Genomic DNA, 17,633 nt, shown 5'->3' with positions numbered 1-17,633 from the left:
TCAAACTGGATTTCTGAAGTATTCAGTATTAGTATTAAACCACAACCATAGTAAATCCAGACTGATGAAAGTGCAAGGATCAAACATTGTGGTTTCAAAATTACTGATGATATTAGGTTTTTGAACCTATTTTCTAATTTTCTATAGAATTTTCTATATTTCTGCATAAATGTTCTTAAAGTAGGTAACGAGATCCTATTTACATTAATAAGACACAAATATAATACTTAAATTAGGACACAATAATCAGAAAAACCTTCCTGGTGACTTTTTGTGCTTGTTTTGAATTTAACGTACAATGCTTGTTAAGACATACATTCTTATGAGAGAAGGTATTGATCACTGCATACTGGAAACAAACCTCCAAAATCTGCCTGATGTTTAATGTTATGGCTGATCAGTGTACAGTATACAGCTATTTTGCTATGCTTCACCACTTGTAAAGCTTTGGGTAAAGCCTGGGTTTTAAAGCCTGGGTTTTAAAATAAATATAAATGATGGTAAAATAGAGGAGCTAAAAGAGAGGGGCAATTTTGCTTTGGAGATGGAGAGGCATGGAGAGATACAATCTTCTCTCAGATTGTAAAACAGTGTTTCAGACGTCAGGCAGCGCATCTGTATTCATTTCATGTAATAACCTTCTCTGAAGTATCTTCTAGAGAAGGGACACCAATCTTATCTGAAAAGAGCTGGTGACAGGTTCCAACACAGCAGCTTTCGGCATATCTAGATTGTATTCAGATTGATGTTTAATAGTCTGGACAGCAAAAATACTTCCTGCAAAACAAACTCTGCAAGTTTTACCCAAAGCTGAAAAGGCCTTAAAGGTCTCCTTCTGCTAAAATCCACTTTTTTTGTTCTTTGAGACATACTATAGTTTTCTCTCTGAGTTGTATATGATGCTGCATCTGTCTATGAAACTGTTTCTTAGCCTCCACTGTCTGCAGTAGCTAGGAAAAGAAAATCCTCAGAAATACGAGTTGATCAGAGAGATGTAAAATGTCGACGCCAACCAGCGAGTTCATGGCCTCGCCCACCACAGCTTCTGCTTACTTAAACTGTAGGTTTAATCTGATCTCTGGATGATACCATGTTATACCGAGACTTTAAATAACCACTAGGGAAGCACAGTTTGACAAGGTAGCACAAATCGACAGAACACCGATAAAAGTGTTTGCATCGTATTTTATGATACATAGCAGAATGGGCTTTGATATGGTAAAACAAAAGTGTAAGGTAAGAGTTTAGTAGCATTAGTTTAGCTGATTACGCTATTCCAGAAGCTGTAAGACTCTTAAACTCCTCCTAAACAACACACTGCACCGACACTTTACCAGGACAATTTACTGTTTACAACACTTTCACTTTAAAACCACACTTTATGCTCTTAATTCACATTATTATATCATACTGCTATAGCAAACTTGCACTCTGGACTTCACGCTGCTGCTACCTGCCTACTCTCCCTATTTTTTGTGTATTTATCTTGATGTCTATTTTGTTTTACGCAATTTTATTGTGTTCTTATTTTTATTTAATTATTTTATCTATATTTATCTGTTTTAATAACAGCTCCTGGGTGTAAACTGGATCGTGAGATCACAATTTCGATCCACCTCATGCACCACATGTGATGCAAATAACAATAAAATCTCCTTGAATCCTTGAATAAAGTAAACATATGTGGCCCCCTCTTTGTCATCAGGCAGAATAAGGTGGATATGCTTGGGTTCTCTGCTCACAGTCCTTCTGTTGACCCCCATCTAATACAATCTAGCTAAAACATGTCTAACACTTAAAGACTGTCAAGCAGGGCATGGTCATGACCTCAGCACTAGCTCTCTCTCTCTCTCTCTCTCTCTCTCTCTCTCTCTTTCTTTCTCTCTCTTTCTTTCTCTTTCTCTCTCTCTCTCTTTCCCTCTCTCACACACACAAATACATAATATGAATTGGCTGGGTGACGCCCGCTGATGCCTCCTGGGTGATGTATGCAGAGAGGAGAGACATTAAAGGAGAGAAGGACACTCCAGCGCTTCACTTTAGCTTAATGAAGATTTACTGCCTGCTCTGAATGTCCTCTGTAACACCAGGCCCTGTTTGTTTAGACATATTATTCAGGTACAGGATTGATCAATAGATCCGCTCCTGAGTTTAGGTTCTGAGGCTCACAAGGTTTTTCAGAAATAAATTGTTCTTTGACCTTTGAGTTGCTGTTTTATACTCTGTTCCACCCAAACAGAGGCTTTATATCAGTCTGAACAAGCTGTAATGTGCTCCAATACTCCCATCTGGTGGAGGAGGGAAAGATTTCAGCTTCCTACTGTTAAAGCAGCTTGTGAGACTACTGTACATAGACCATTGAAGTCATGCGTCATTCATGAGGCAGTCCTCATACGGCTTCCGTGTCTAAGCGGTTTTTCCCTATGAGAAAAATTAATAAGGTTTTTAAAAACCCGCCTCTGTCACATTCTGTGCTAAATAAATCTGTTCAGACTCCTGTACATTTTATTCTGTGTACATTTTACTCATAAAAAACACTGGATCCTCTGAATAACGAGTTCGTTTAAGAGTCGTAATGAGAAAAATGCTAAATTTATGCTAATGCTACAGTGGAGTGAACTGAACTCACGGCGCCGCTGCAGGGATGAACTGGGAACTCTTTCCGGCGCAACACCAGAGGACTCCGGCCGTAAGTTAGGAGCAATTTACACACAGCTGATCCTAATAATGAACTAACTGCGCTCACTGAGGAGAGCTGAGAGTCTCACAGCATAAAATCACTAAAACAGAACAGTGATACTCCAGAACCAGCTGTACCACGTTTAACATTTACCCTCTTTATTATGCAGTGAAATAAATGGGTGTTTCTGGTTGGTTGTCGCCTCAGTGAGGGCAGGTAGTTAGTTGATTGGTTGATTAGTTAGTTGTTAGTTGATTATTTGGGTCAGGTGTTGTAATTAGTATAAACTAATGACCGTAATTAAATACTAAACCCTGCAGGGAAGCGCTGCTGAACTGAGAGACACTTTCTCTTATTATCTGCCTTTCAAAGCTCTACCACAGATTACACTGCTCAACATCACACTGCTCAACATCACGCTGCTCAACATCAAGCTGCTCAACATCACACTGCTCAACACTACACTGCTCAACATCATACTGCTCAACATCACTGAAAGAGTTTTCACCTGTTTAAATGCTTTAATGATCCTCTGTGAAGAAGCATAATAATCCAAAACGCTTTCTGATGGGAGTTCACTGGTGTTTTGCAGAATCCAGTCCGGGGTCATTTTCCAGCCGCTGTGCTGTGATGTCAGTTAAGCATTAGCTTAAAGTTAGTGTACTGGCGAAAACAGGTTTTTGCCTTTCCTTTAGCCCCTGTCCTATCTGTTTTCCTCCAGGTGAGAAGGCAGGTTGGCAGTGTCTGACGCACGCTCTAAATAATCCAATGGAGATGGTTTATCTGGAATAGTTGCCGTTTTTATTACAAAGTAAAATAAATACAAATAAAAGAATGCAATGGGATGCAAAAATGATAAAGTCTATTATTAACACAACTGCAGCACAAAAGGGTTTCAGCAAGCAGCGTGTCAGCCAGGTGAGTCAACCAGCGAGCGAGCGAGGTCAATAACTGTATGCTGCGTCTGCCCTCCTCTCGTCATGCGCAGTTGGCCTCCCTTCATACACTCGAGGCAACGTCCTTCACCATCTAAGCAGGGCGCACGCTCACAAAACGCAAAAAACAAGAAAACATAAGTCCATGCAAAATAAACTTAAATGTGGCTCCTACACCCCGGCCCCTAATTGTTCTCCAAGAATCAATTATTTTATAATATACAAAAAGGAGCCAAGTAATAAAGTTTTAATCAAACATGTTTAACAAAAATAAGCCAAATAGAATAGTCATCTAATGAGGTAAGTATGTAAGCCAATCGAAAGGTAAGTATGTAAATCGAACAAAATAACTAAAAAACACTACTTCCCTGTATAGTGTTATCAGTGACCTCATTGAGGCTTGTCATCAGGATTCATCGTCAGCCTCAAGGATCCGGCACAGCTTGGTAATGGGCCTCTCAAGGACTGACGTCTTTGTCTTCAACTTCACAGACCTGACCAGACCCTTTGAATCTGAGGTGGTCTCCAGGACTCTTCCTAATGGCCAGGACCCTCGTGGAGCACTGGGATCGACCACCAAGACAACGTCACCGATACTGAAGTTCTTCTTTGTGCTTGTCCATTTCTGTCTTTCTTGGAGCAGGAGAAGGTATTCTTTTGTCCATCTGAGCCAAAAGAGATCAGCCATGTACTGGACCTGTTTCCAGCGGCGCTTGGCATAGATGTCGGACTTCTGGAAGACTCCAGGGGGCAGATTGGGCATGGTCTTCAGCAAAAGGAGATGATTGGGGGTCAACGGTTCCAGATCATGGGGGTCTGAGGACACTCTGGAAAGGGGGCGGCTGTTCAGGATGGCCTCCACCTCACAGAACAGGGTATGAAGGCCTTCATCGTCAGTGGTTTGCTGGTGCAGAGTGGAGTAGAGCACCTGCCGTACGGATCGTATCAGTCTTTCCCAGACACCGCCATGGTGTGATGCAGCTGGTGGGTTAAAACTCCATTCAATGCCATCAGGAAGCAGGGCATCTTGAATTTTCTTCTCATTGAGAGACATCAGGGCCCTCTTCAGCTCAGCACGCGCACCCACCAGGTTAGTCCCATTGTCAGACCTGATGTGCCTGACTTGGCCTCTCCTGCACATAAATCTCCTCAAAGCATGAATACATGAGTCTGTGTCCAAAGTATAAGCAATTTCCAAATGAACGGCTCTACTGGACATACAAGTAAAGATTACTCCATACCTTTTGATGGTGCTTCTCCCTCGCCTCACCTCAATCGGGCCGAAGTAGTCCAGTCCAACGTTGGTAAAGGGTGGGAGGTCGGGTAGGATTCTTTCCAGCGGTAAGTCTGCCATTTTCTGCTGGCCTACTTTGCTTCTCACACGGCGGCATGTGACACATTTGGAGAGCACCTTTCTTGCTACCGAGTTGCCCTTTATAATCCAGTACCTCTTGTGGAGCTCTGAGAGCGTATGGTTTCTGCCACTGTGTCCACTGCGCTCATGAATGTGCCGTAACAACAGTACTGAAATGTGTGAATCTGTGGGCAAGATGCAGGGGTGTTTAGCGTCCTCTGGCATTGCGGATCGATGTAGCCTGCCACCTACCCTCAGAAGGCCATTATCCAGTACAGGATCGAGCCTACACAGCCTACTGCTTTTGGATACTCTTGGAGGTGTCATCTGCAATGTTGAGAATTCATTAGCGAAAGCTTGTCTCTGAATGTATACGACAACTGCCCTTTCTGCATCCGCTAGATCTCTCACTGTTAGATGCTGTTCACTACAGGGCTTTATACCTACCTTTTGGCTCGACTGTGACCTGTCGGAGTGGGTGAATTGGATGAGCTCTTTTCCTTTTTTCATTTTCAGCATGTAATTTCTCTTTAGTTTGAGGTACCAAGCTACAGCCTTTAAGAGGCTGATCCAGTTTGAGAAATGCATGATAAGCTGGTCAGTAGGGGTTCTAGATTTCACCATGGTTGTGAATACTATAGTGGGTTTTCTAACCTCTGGATCATCCTGAAGCATGGGGCCTAGTGCCTGCACTACTGGCCACCTTTCCTCTGGTTTCCATAGAAACTCTGGTGCATGAATCCATCTCTTCTGCTCCATGAACTTTCTGGCATTCAACCCTCTGGATGAGTCATCAGCAGGGTTGTCTTTGCTGCCTACGTATCTCCACTGTGACAGCTCTGTATTGTCTCGTATAAATGAGACCCTGTTTGCCACATAGGTTTTAAATCTGGCTTGGTCGTTGGCAATGTACTTAAGCACCGTTTGACTATCTGTCCAGAACACAGAGGGTTCTAAGTCAAGCTGTAACTCCTTTCTCAGCATTCTGTCCACTTTAACTGCAAGAGCAGCTGCTGCCAGCTCCAGTCTTGGCACTGTGACGTTCTTTAAGGGTAGCACTCTAGACTTGCCAAGTACAAAGGTGACATACACTACATCCTTACAGTTCACCTGTCTGATGTAGCTTACAGAGCCATAGCCACTCTCACTGGCATCGGCAAAATGATGCAGTTCAACGCACCTGGTCATTCCGAAGCCCTCTGGTTTCAGACATCGCTGCACACTGAAGCCTTTGATCATCTCCAAGCTGTTGGTCCATTCCATCCATCGCTTTGTTATGGCCTGTGGCAAAGGCTCATCCCACCCAAAGCCCGCCTGACAGAGCTCCTGTAGCATCTGCTTGGCTGGAAGAATGAGAGGAGCAAGAAAGCCGAGTGGGTCGAAGATAGAGCTGACAACAGACAGTATGCCTCTGCGTGTATGTGGCCTTTGGCTTAGGTTTATGTTAAATTGGAAGCTATCTGAGTCTACACACCACTGCAGTCCCAATGCTCTTTCAACTGGCAGGCTGTCTTTGTCAAGATCAAGTGACTTAATATCTTTAGCTCTGTGCTCTTTGGGAATGGATGCCAGTACTGCACGACTATTGCTCACCCACTGAGTTAGCTGGAACCCACCTTTGCTACACAATGCAGTGAGATCTCTTACCAGCTGGATGGCATCGGACTCTCTGGACACTGACCTGGCACAGTCGTCAACATAAAAGTTGTGCCTGATGGTCTCTGCTACCTGAGGGGGGAAGCATATTTCATTGTCAGTGGCAGTTTTTTGGAGAGCATAGGTTGCAATACTTGGGGAGGACACCGCACCAAAGATGTGCACAAGCATACGATGTTCTTTTGGGGTCTGACTGATGTCACCTTGTGGCCACCAAAGGAATCGCAGGTAGTTCACATCAGACTTTGCCACTCTGACCTGATGGAACATCGATTTGATGTCAGCCATGATTCCAATGAGTTCTTTGCGAAACCTCATGATGACCCCAAGAAGAGAGTTGTTGAGGTCTGGACCCTGTAGCAGTTCGGTGTTGAGCGACACACCTTGGAATGATGCAGCACAGTCGAACACTACCCTGAGCCTTTTCTTCTTAGGGTGGTAAACCCCGTGGTGTGGCAAAAACCAGGTTGTTCCGGGTGGCTGCAGGAGTTCCTCCTGTGGGACTTCCTCTGCGTAGTTGTTTTTAAAGACGTCAGTGAGAAATGCTGTGTATTCCTGTTTGAACTGCTCATTCTTTGACATCTTTCTTTTAAGGCTATACAGACGCTGTTCTACCATTTGCCTATTGCTTGGCATGTACACATTGTCTTTCCTGAAAGGAAGCTTCAAACTGTAGTGGCCATTCTCCAGTATTGCCTCATTCGCCATGCGTAGGAAAGTTTTGTCCTCGACAGACATTTCTGTCTTTTCCTCTGATGCATTTTCTTGAAAATCCTGATTGTACTGTGAGATTAGCAGCTTTTCCAGACTTGCAACGGAGATCCTATTGACTGTCACACTACCTCCAGTACCAGCAGCACTTCTCAATGGCCCATTTACCACCCACCCTAACAGTGTTCTAACTGCATAGGGGCCCCCATTTTGGCTATGTATTACCTCCCATGGTTCTAATAGATGTGGAGCATTTGTGCCAATCAACAGTTCCACTTTTGAAGTAATGGAGGGAATAGTGACCTTACCTAAGTATGCCCAATGCGCCAGGTCACTTTGCTTGGGGATGCTGCTATTGGTTACTGACATATCCTTTTGAGTCAAGGTGTCAGGAAGGTGGAAGAATGTGTCGCTGTCCAGTGCTGAGACCTCTAATCCTGATATGACATGTGCTGGGACTGACATTTCCTGGTTCATGGTGCGCAGAAGTATGTGTGCTCTCTTTCCTCTTAGATTGAGACGTGTCATGAGCGCCTCTGAGCAGAAAGTGGCAGAAGACCCAGGATCCAGCAGAGCGTATGTTTGTATGACATGGCTGCCCTTTGCTGCCTTGACTTTAACCGGAACAATGGAAAGAACACTCTCATGGTCTCCGGCCCCTATATGACCACAAGACTCTGCTACACTAATAACAGATGGACTGTCTGTTTCCTTGGTTGCAATGTGAAGGATGCTGGGATGGGTTCGTTTGCACACATTACAAGTAAGACGCCTATTGCAATCTTTACTAATGTGGCCTGGGTTAAGACATCCATAGCAGATGCCCTTGGTTTTCAAAAAGCTTAACTTGTCTCTATGGGCCCTTTTCATGAACTTCTGGCATGAGTTTAGTGCATGTTTATAGCTGCAAAATGGACATAATGGGTCAGGATTTGCTCCTACAACATGGGCTACACTAGTTGCATAGCTACTGCTAGAGGGCTTGGAAGGCCTTGTTTTAACAGAAGCCTTTGCCTTTCCTTTAACAGCTGACTGGTCTTGGAGATCACCATACATGGGGTCACCTGCTATGCGAGCCTGTTTTTCCAAAAAAGAGACAAGGTCTAAAATTCTTACCCTGCTTTCGCGTTGTTGGTGTAACTCAAACGCCTTGTTGCGCCATTTCTCCCTGAGTTTATAGGGCAACTTCACCACAATGCTTTTCATGGTGGATATGGTGTCCAGCTCCTCCATGTACGACATCTCTTCCATTGCATTGCAGCAGCTCCTCAAGAACATGGCATAATCTTGCAGGGACTTGGCATCCTGAGGTTTGATCTGAGGCCATGAGAGGGCCTTTTCTAAATAAGCGCAAGAGATTTGGTACTCATTGCCAAAGTTTTCCTTCAGTAATTTCAAGGCCTTTTGGTATCCTCTATCTGGGGCCATATATTCACAGCTCTTAACTAACCGCTGGGCTTGGCCCTTTGTGTACTGAATGAGAAATTGTAAACGGTCTCTATGGTTATCGGTTTTACGTTCAATCATGTTTTTAAAGCTGTGAAGGAATGACTTATATTCGAGGACCTCACCATCAAAGAACGGAATGCTACCCTGTGGTAAGGTGGATGACAACTGTTGTTTCATGAGGAGTCTGGTCAATTCATTTTGATTTTCCAATACCTTTATCATGTGACTGTCATGTGGCGAGCTGGGCATAGAGGGTGTTTGAGCCTGAGGCTGAGGCTGAAACTGTGGATGAGGTGGCAATTGAGACTGCAGTTGAAGCTGAGGCCGAGCCTGCGGTGGTCGCAGATGAGGCAGAGGCACTGGCTGTGGCTGCTGAGGTTGCAGCAATGGACGTGGCTGCTGAGGCTGCAGATGAGGTAGCTGCAGTGGATGAGACTGCAGAGGAGCTTGAAACGGAGGCTGAGGTGGTGACAGATGAGGCGGAGGCACTGGCTGTGGCTGCTGAGGCTGCAGATGAGGTAGCTGCAGTGGCTGAGACTGCAGAGGAGCTTGAAGCGGAGGCTGAGGTGGTGACTGAAGACAAGTTGGCCTTTCTACGTATGTGTTATAACTGATTATTAATGATTTTAAGGCATCTACAACCTAATTAGTAACCATTAATAAACTAATTGTAAACCATTTATAAACCCTTTATAAAGGTAGTCTTATTTTAAAGTTGTACCGGAACCCCAAATATGGGCATAAACAACATGGCGCCGACTACAAAATGACAACATGACTTCAGTGGTCTGTTCAAGTAAAGTGTCAAATATGAAAATCACTGCCACTTAATAGCTTTCTGTACAGGTTTCTGACAGAAGCACAGCAGAAGTCCCTCTACTGAGATTTACTCTGCATGCATCTATATATAAATGTGTCCAGGGTGTCCATGCAATTTTAAAAAGGCTTAAATTGGTTTATCTAAAAAAAAAAAAGGCAATTAATTCAAATCTGCTGTCTTCAAGCCTGTGCATTCTGTAACCAGGCTGTTACTGTGACATATATGCACCTATATGTGTCAACTTGCAAATATATAGAAGAGTAGCAGTCAAAAGTTTGGACATGTCTCATTCAATGTTTTTTTTTTTTTGTGATTTATTTTCTACATTGTAGATTAATCTTAAAAACATAAAAAAATTTAGTCACACATATGAAATTATCTAGTAAACAAAAAAAGTGCATGGCCTCTCCTGACCTAAACTCACCTGAGATGGTGATTTGGTGATTTGAGCTGGAGCTGGGAAAAACATGGCTCAATCTTTTCTCACGTCATGTGTTGTTGCGTTTGTTCGTTATTCGCATGATTGATTTTAATTTTCGGGAAGCTCACCCCAGACGTAGGTAGTGTTCATGGCTTGCCTTGGTCTACGAATATAAAAGCTTTTATTCTGTATTTTTTTTGGCCATTTGAAATATAGTTAATTTCCCACTTGCACCTGTAAAAGAATCACTGGGTTGGTTTTGTGTAAGTTATGCCAGACATGCCAGTATGTTGTTTATGGTGAAATACTAAGGTACAATTGATTACACTCAGGTTTCACCTATTTGTATTTCACCAGTAAAGGTAAGTAAAGTGTGTAACACAAGGTTTCATTTTGCATAATATTTTTTCTCCCTCAGAATTGGTGGTCCCTGGTGTTTAAGGTGCAGAACTGCAAGCAGAATTCAGTTAAAATAGTTCTTTAAGAATAAGAACTGGGTCAGGTTCCTCGGGTTTAATCTGCGAGAGAGTTTACGTAGTACTTTAGCTACGCACGGGTTTGGGAGACACTCTTTAATTGAGGATCAATCTTAAGTACGATTTAATGAAGTTCTTAGCGTTACGAAGCTTTCGGGAAACCCACCCCTGATCAATAACCAGCAAAGGATGAGGGGTGTAGTTGTGAAGTTGTGTCCCTAGCCATGTGCTTTTTGAGCACATGGCATTGTTTTGGTTATTGTCCTGTCTCTGCCTTAGTCCTGCCCTGTCATCTGTAACCCCGCCTGGCTCATTTGTAACTCCGCCCCCTCATTACCTCCACAGGTGCCCCTAGTGTGTGCCTGTGTATAAATACCCCATGTGCTCCTTTGTTCTTTGTCGTGCTTTTGGTTTGACCCCGTCCCGTGTGTTTGCTGTTTTGGTCTACAGTTCTGGTTTGTTGTCTTTATAGTGTTTTATTCTTTGCTTCTAAAGATCTAGTTTATCTTTTGTTTTACAGTCTTTAAGTGTCAGTGTTTATTTTCTTTGTGTCAGTTTTTGGTTTGTTTTTTGTTATGTCAAAAAATAAAATGGACTTGCAATTGCATCCTGCCTCTTCCGTGTTACAAGTCCACTTTCTACTGGATGAGATCACTTAAAATATTTTTTTGCAATAAAATAAGCATGTTCCAATGTTACATTTTACTTAAGATTAATTTTTTTTTTAATGTAGTTTAACCATATCGATTTACACATTTACTGGATCATACTGATATAACTCGCATGTAAAAATATCCTTTTAAAATAACAAACAGTACAAAAATGTTTGTCATGCACTTCTGTCATACAGAGTATCTGCAGACACTTTTTAAAAGGCTTTTTTTTTATACCACTCAGACAAAATTAAGACCACTTTCCCCAATCCTAAAAGCACATAAAATCAGTAAGATGATTAAAATGATTTTGGCCAGTAATGACACATTTCACTAAATGGCTTATGTATGCAAAATCATAACTCTAATAAAATGTTGTTTTTTTTTGTCAATTTTATCATTTTGCATAAGTATTGCAAGATTTTCTGTCCATTTTTATGCAATGTAAAGAATGTCAGTTTATTAAAGTCAAAGTCAAAGTGGTTTTATTGTCATTTCAGCTATATACAGAGTACACAGTGAAACGAAACAACGTTCCTCCAGGGACCATGGTGCACATAAACACAGTGTAGACAGAACAATAGTGCAACAGTACAAAAAGTGCAGACAGACAATACAACACCATACAGACAAAGAATAATAAACAACAAGACAGTGTGCAAATTTTGCAGTGTGCAAGTAGTAATTACTCTATTACACAGTGTGCAATAGAGTCCAGTGAGGTAGTAGGGTTTTTAGTGCTTTCCATTTTCTGGGGTAAGTGGGGTAAGAGTGTGTGTGCATGTACAGAAAAACCATCAGTTCAGTCTCTGCAGTTAAGGAGTCTGATGGCTTGGGGGTAGAAGCTGTTGCAGAATCTGGTCGTGCTGGACCGGATGCTGCGGTACCTTCTTCCCGAAGGCAGGAGGGAGAACAGTTCGTGTGAGGGATGGGTGGGGTCATTCACAATGCTGCGGATGCTGCGGGTGGTGTAAATGTCCGTGATGGAGGGGAGAGAGACGCCGATGATCCTCTCAGCTGTCCTCACAATACGCTGGAGGGTCTTGCGGTCAGAGACGGTGCAGGTCCCAAACCAGGCAGTGATGCAGCTGCTCAGGATGCTCTCAATGGTCCCTCTATAGAAGAGTGTGAGGATGGGTGGAGGGAGACGGGCCTTTCTCAGCTTCCGGAGGAAGTAGAGACGCTGCAGGGCTTTCTTGGCTGTCGAGCTGGTGTTCAGGGTCCAGGTGAGGTTATCTGCTAAGTGGACACCAAGGAACTTGGTGCTCTTAACAATCTCCACAGAGGACCCGTCGATGTTGAGTGGAGAGTGGGTGTGTTGTGCTCTCCTGAAGTCAACAACCATTTCCTTTGTCTTGTCCACATTCAGGTGAAGGTTGTTGACTGTACACCAGTCTGTCAGCCGCTGCACCTCCTCTCTGTATGCTGACTCGTCGCCTTTGGTGGTGAGACCCAGCACGGTTGTTTCATCGGCGAACTTGATAAAGCAGTTAGAACTGTGTTTTGCAGCACAGTCATGAGTCAGCAGGGTGAACAGCAGAGGACTCAGGACACTGCCCTGGGGGGCCCCCGTGTTCAGTGTGATGGTGCAGCTTTTATTAATAACTGTTGTTATAATAATAGGCTTTTACTGGTGCTCTTTATCTAATCACCATTGATAATGACACTGCCAGTATTTGTCACTATAGAACAGGGACATTAGGGCTGGGAAGTTAATCAAATTAATCAGATTAATCAAATTACTTTTTAATGCAATTTTTAAATGGCATAACAGAGATTGTACAGCTTTACATATAGAAGACTCCAGAGTTTATCTCAGTAAATAGAAACCTGTAAAGAACTCTTATGTTGCAGTGATTTTCATATTTTACACTTTTCCTTAACTGAAAAACAGGACGTTTACACCGTGTTTAATATAAAAGCTGCATGTAAGATTAAAATGGGCTGCTGACTTTTAGCAAAAAAAAAAGAGAAAGAAATACAAAAACATTGAATGAATGCAGCGTTTTTTTTCCTTGGAAACGAAGGATGCATCGGGTGTATCCTTCACAGCCTACAGTATCCCAAGATTCATTGCGCGCCGGCTTATTTCAGCACGAAAAGGGCGGAGTCAGCAGAGAAGTCGGCTGTATTATGTAGTTTATAGATATATAAAAACTTATAGATATTATAAATATTATTTATATATTATATAATTTAAAGTATTATTTAGTTTATATATGAAGTATTATGTTTATGTTGTTATATGTTTTTAGTTTATAGATATATAAATACATATATTTATTTACATAAACTAAATAATATATATATCTGTGTGTATGTCTTAATGTATTATTTAGTTTATTTATGAGTATTGTTTAGTTTATATAAATAGTATTTATATATCTATAAACTACATAATACTATATATATATATATATATATATATATATATATATATATATATATATATATATATAAACTGAATAATACTTTATTCTAATTTATTCTCTTTTTTCCAACTTCATTGCAAACGCCCTTTTATTTTTTTATGTTCAGTTCCACCCGTTCACATTTAAAACATTTAAGTAACTGCACAGTTAATTAACCTGGACTTAATTAATTTGGTATTTTGTGGTCTGAATCAAAACTAGATCAAAATCTCTGGCTCATTTCTCAGCTCTGACTTTAGTTGTGGCGGGTAGAATCTCAAACAGGAAACAGGAAATACTCTGCAGGGTAGACTGTCCCATTTCAGTACTGCCATCGCAGCCTACCCTCCTTCGAAGGATGCAGCCCCTGAATTGAGACACAGCCTGTGTCAGTAGTTTTCCACCTGTGTTAATTCGTAGCTCCGCCCCCTAGCCCCAATTGTTTTTTTTCACTTCCTGTGTGTGTTAAATAGTCCTCCTGTGTCAGTGTTTGCTGTCGGTGTTTGCACCTTCCCCTGTTGTTTTGTCTCTCCGCGTGTCGTATGTTTTCATAGCCCTTTTACTAGTTCAGAGTTTATCTTCTTGTTTGTTTCTTGTTTTTTTCTAGTTCCTTGTTTATTTCCGTTTTGTTTTGTTTATCCTAGTTGATTTTTCCTTTGTTAGTATCTTGTTTATTTCCTTGTCCTCCCTGTTTTGTTTAGTTTTTGTTGGTCTTGTTTCAGTTATTATTTAGTTTCCCTCTGTTGGCCTCTATGTTTGTTTGTTTATTGTCTCCTGTTTGTTTAGGTTTATGTTCTCTTGTTTCACTTGTTTGTTTTGGTTTGTTTCTTTGTTCTTTGTTTAATAAATTATTTCTTACCTTACTTTACGTCTGCCTCCACGTCTCCCTACCTGGTGCACCCTGACAGTTATATACTGCCCTGGCCTAGTTGGAATATTTTTACATCTAATTCACAAGGAAACATTGAAAATAAATGTGCTTATTTTCGAATATTAATGTGGGTATGCAAATGTATGTTAACTTAAGTGGAGTTACACAAAGATTTTTTCATGTTAATTACTTTAATAACAATAAATATCAGATGATGTGTGACTCTAACAAAAAAAGGGACCCCACACTCATGTATTTCAACGATGTTTTAATTGTACTGATCACGATGTTGAGACACCCTGTCCGCCGCTCTACAGCTTCAAACTACTTTTTGGAGCCATCTCCACCCATCTCCACTGAGCTCCCGTCAAACTCACACACACACACACACACACACACACTGTTCTCACGCAGCAAAGAGAAGCATGGAAAGACCAGCTTACAGTTCTTTTGGTATTGCATTGTTTTTAACATATTAATAATACACGAAAATACATAAAACAACAAAACAAAACAAAACAAAAATCAAAAAACAAAACCAAAACCATTATGAGCAGAGAAAGCAGGTAAATCTGCCTATAAGCATCACTTATGTACAAAATATATACTGTAAAATATGTATATATACACATATACACATACACATGCAAATATTTACAGTGACACGGTTTGTTCTAGATATACAGTGTTGTGTGTAAAAATGAATACAGACATGCTTCTTAGAAGCAGTGGAATGGATTAATGTCCTAGACATTGTATAGCATGACAATGACATGGCTACAACTACAACAATAACAACAATAACAATAATAACAATAATAATAATAATAATAATAATAATAATAATAACATGAATTCATGACACTTTAATTAAATGTCTATCTATTATCTAACACTTATTTTAATGTCCTTTGCATCTGCACTAAAAGAAGTACAGCTTGGCTTTTTGTGTCCAACTCCAGTCAGTTTCCTCCCGCTCAGTATTACATGATTTTAGTGGCTCTCCTGAATGACATTAATGACCATAAATCACCATAAATGACACAATTAGAAAATCGTCTTGTGGTCGATCATATTTGCATAATCTCTAATACTAATTTAACAAGGACTAATCACCAAATAATCACCTAATATCCGTAAGAAGTGCAACAGTAAGTGGGGCCTAAATGCAGAAACTGACATTTAGGGTGTTTTCACACCTGTACATTTTAATCTGGTTAAATCAGTTTGTTTTTACCATAGACTGTACATAGCTGGACAGAGCATCGTCTCTCAAAAGTGAAGCCACCACAGGTCGGGCGCCCCCTGCTGTTCGGTTTCAGAAAGCTGTGTAGCCCCACCCATCCCCATAGGTTTCAATATTAAAACAGAACAACTTTCAATCACGTTTTTTTCTAATATACTGTAATTCTACCTCCATTATTTAAATGCAGCAGCCAGTGTAACCTCTGCTTATATTGTTAAATTTTTATATCCTCACAGAATTCGTTTTTTAAAACGTTATTCAGCTCTATTCAACAAACGTGTGGTTATTGTAAAAGGGCTGGTTATGGGCGGGGCCAATAACAGACCGTCAGCTCCGCTCCGCTCCGCTCTGCAGCCTGTGACCTCGAGGCAGCCCTCAGGGGCGGGGTTATTTAAATTAGTAGGCGGTCTCTCCACAGTCTTTCTCCCTCCTCCGGTCTCTACTGCGCAGAATCGGGTATCAGGATCACAAACATGGAGGAAGATTTTGGCTTCATTTTCATTAAATGAATGGGAACGGCGACACGACGTCCATCTTTTTTACAGTCTCTGTTTTTTACATTTAGTGGGAATTTACTTTTTACCTTTACCTCACTATACCTCACTCTGCCTCGCTCTACATCCAGCCTATTTGTGCGTACACATGTGAGCACACTCTGCAGCATGAAGAGCTCCCTCTGTTGCTGAACACGTGTAATGCAAGTGTTAAGAGTTTGCTGTTATGCTGTTATTAAAGGTGCTATCGCAGATCTTTCACTATAAGCTTATAGTGAAAATTTACTTTGCGATAACGATATAAACATGGTTATTCACACAGCCCTAGTGAATACAGTAATCGTACTCAGATGTGGAACAAAACGACCGCATTAAGAACCTGGATCCGACCCAACTATTAGGTGCACTCAGCAGGTTCGAGCTAAAGGCCAGTTCTACTGGTATCCTGTCCAGATAATTACTACAGCAATGAAAAAATGCCAAACCAAGAGTAAACCAATTACAGGTGTGAAAACAAACGCCCTTAATGCACCAGCTAGACACAATAAATGGGGCTGAAGTGATGTCTACTTTTATAAAAGCTACTAAAGCAGAACATAGTGCTCGACGAAGACATAACGCAATGGTTAACACAGTATTGCACGCCTCAGCGCTATCTGCAGGAGTTAGTACAGTACTTTTCTGCGCAGGCAGGCTTAAAGCACAGCTGTGAAAAAATAAAATAGACTTGACCAGCAGACCACCGTTTCACACTGACTGCTTCTACTGTATATGCAAAGCTGACTGACAGCCGCAGAGCCTCGCTCATCACTTTCTCTGGCCTTCGCTTCTCATCCCTACACCTCCACTCTGCACTCACTCTGCTCACAATTACATCCACCAGTCCGGGACCCTGTCGGGCTGGCAGTGGAGTTCTGACTACCCAGAAATATAACAAGCCAAGCGCCCTTATTGGATCTAATTTCAGTTAAAATACTGCACAACAAATCATCAAAAAGGATCATTGGAATCAGGGGTTATATGTCTGTTAGTCTGTTATTTTGAGAGTCTGGTTATAGCTGCAAAAATGTCCATCAATCTCTTTCACTCTCTTTTCATCCCTTTACTTTTTCAACTTTCTAATCGTTCCACCTCTCTCACGTTCTGACCCACTTAAACCCTACACATCCATCGCGACCCTGGTCCGCTCGGATCTTTGGACTGTGTTTTCCTGGCTCTAACTCTGATCCTCCAGACACTCCATGTCTTCCTCTACAGTCAGGCTTAGATTTTGGTCTCGGGGCCTTCAGTATCAAGAGGCTGGAAGGAGTTGCGGATGGAGGCCACCTCAGCAGCACATAGATGTCCAAATGCTTTGTTATACCACTCCAGAGACTTCCCCCTGAAAGACAACAAACAAAGAAGAGCAATCAGTAAAAAAACAGGAAAGACAGAAACAGTACAGACAAAATTCATG

At 41.6% G+C, this 17,633-nt stretch overlaps 1 protein-coding gene across 8 annotated transcripts in view; it reads right to left on the bottom strand.

The window, feature by feature from the left end:
• Positions 1–17,633, bottom strand: part of stard13a (StAR-related lipid transfer (START) domain containing 13a) — a 522,041-nt gene that overhangs the window by 321,205 nt on the left and 183,203 nt on the right. For 4 of the 8 annotated variants that reach the window (XR_007427471.1, XR_007427469.1, XR_007427468.1 and 1 more), the window contains exon 15: positions 15,884–17,558. Coding sequence is in view for 4 of the 8 variants with exons in the window: in XM_022681476.2 (XP_022537197.2) it covers positions 17,441–17,558 (118 nt within the window). In the remaining 4 variants the exon portion in view is untranslated. Of the gene's footprint in view, positions 1–14,690; positions 17,559–17,633 lie in introns of those variants that run through there. The other 4 variants (XM_022681476.2, XM_049468923.1, XM_049468922.1 and 1 more) reach the window with 1 other exon arrangement.

The sequence above is a fragment of the Astyanax mexicanus genome, chromosome 20 (assembly GCF_023375975.1).
Source record: "Astyanax mexicanus isolate ESR-SI-001 chromosome 20, AstMex3_surface, whole genome shotgun sequence".
In the NCBI taxonomy this organism is placed as follows: domain Eukaryota; kingdom Metazoa; phylum Chordata; class Actinopteri; order Characiformes; family Acestrorhamphidae; genus Astyanax; species Astyanax mexicanus.
This window is presented reverse-complemented; position numbering and strand designations above follow the sequence as displayed.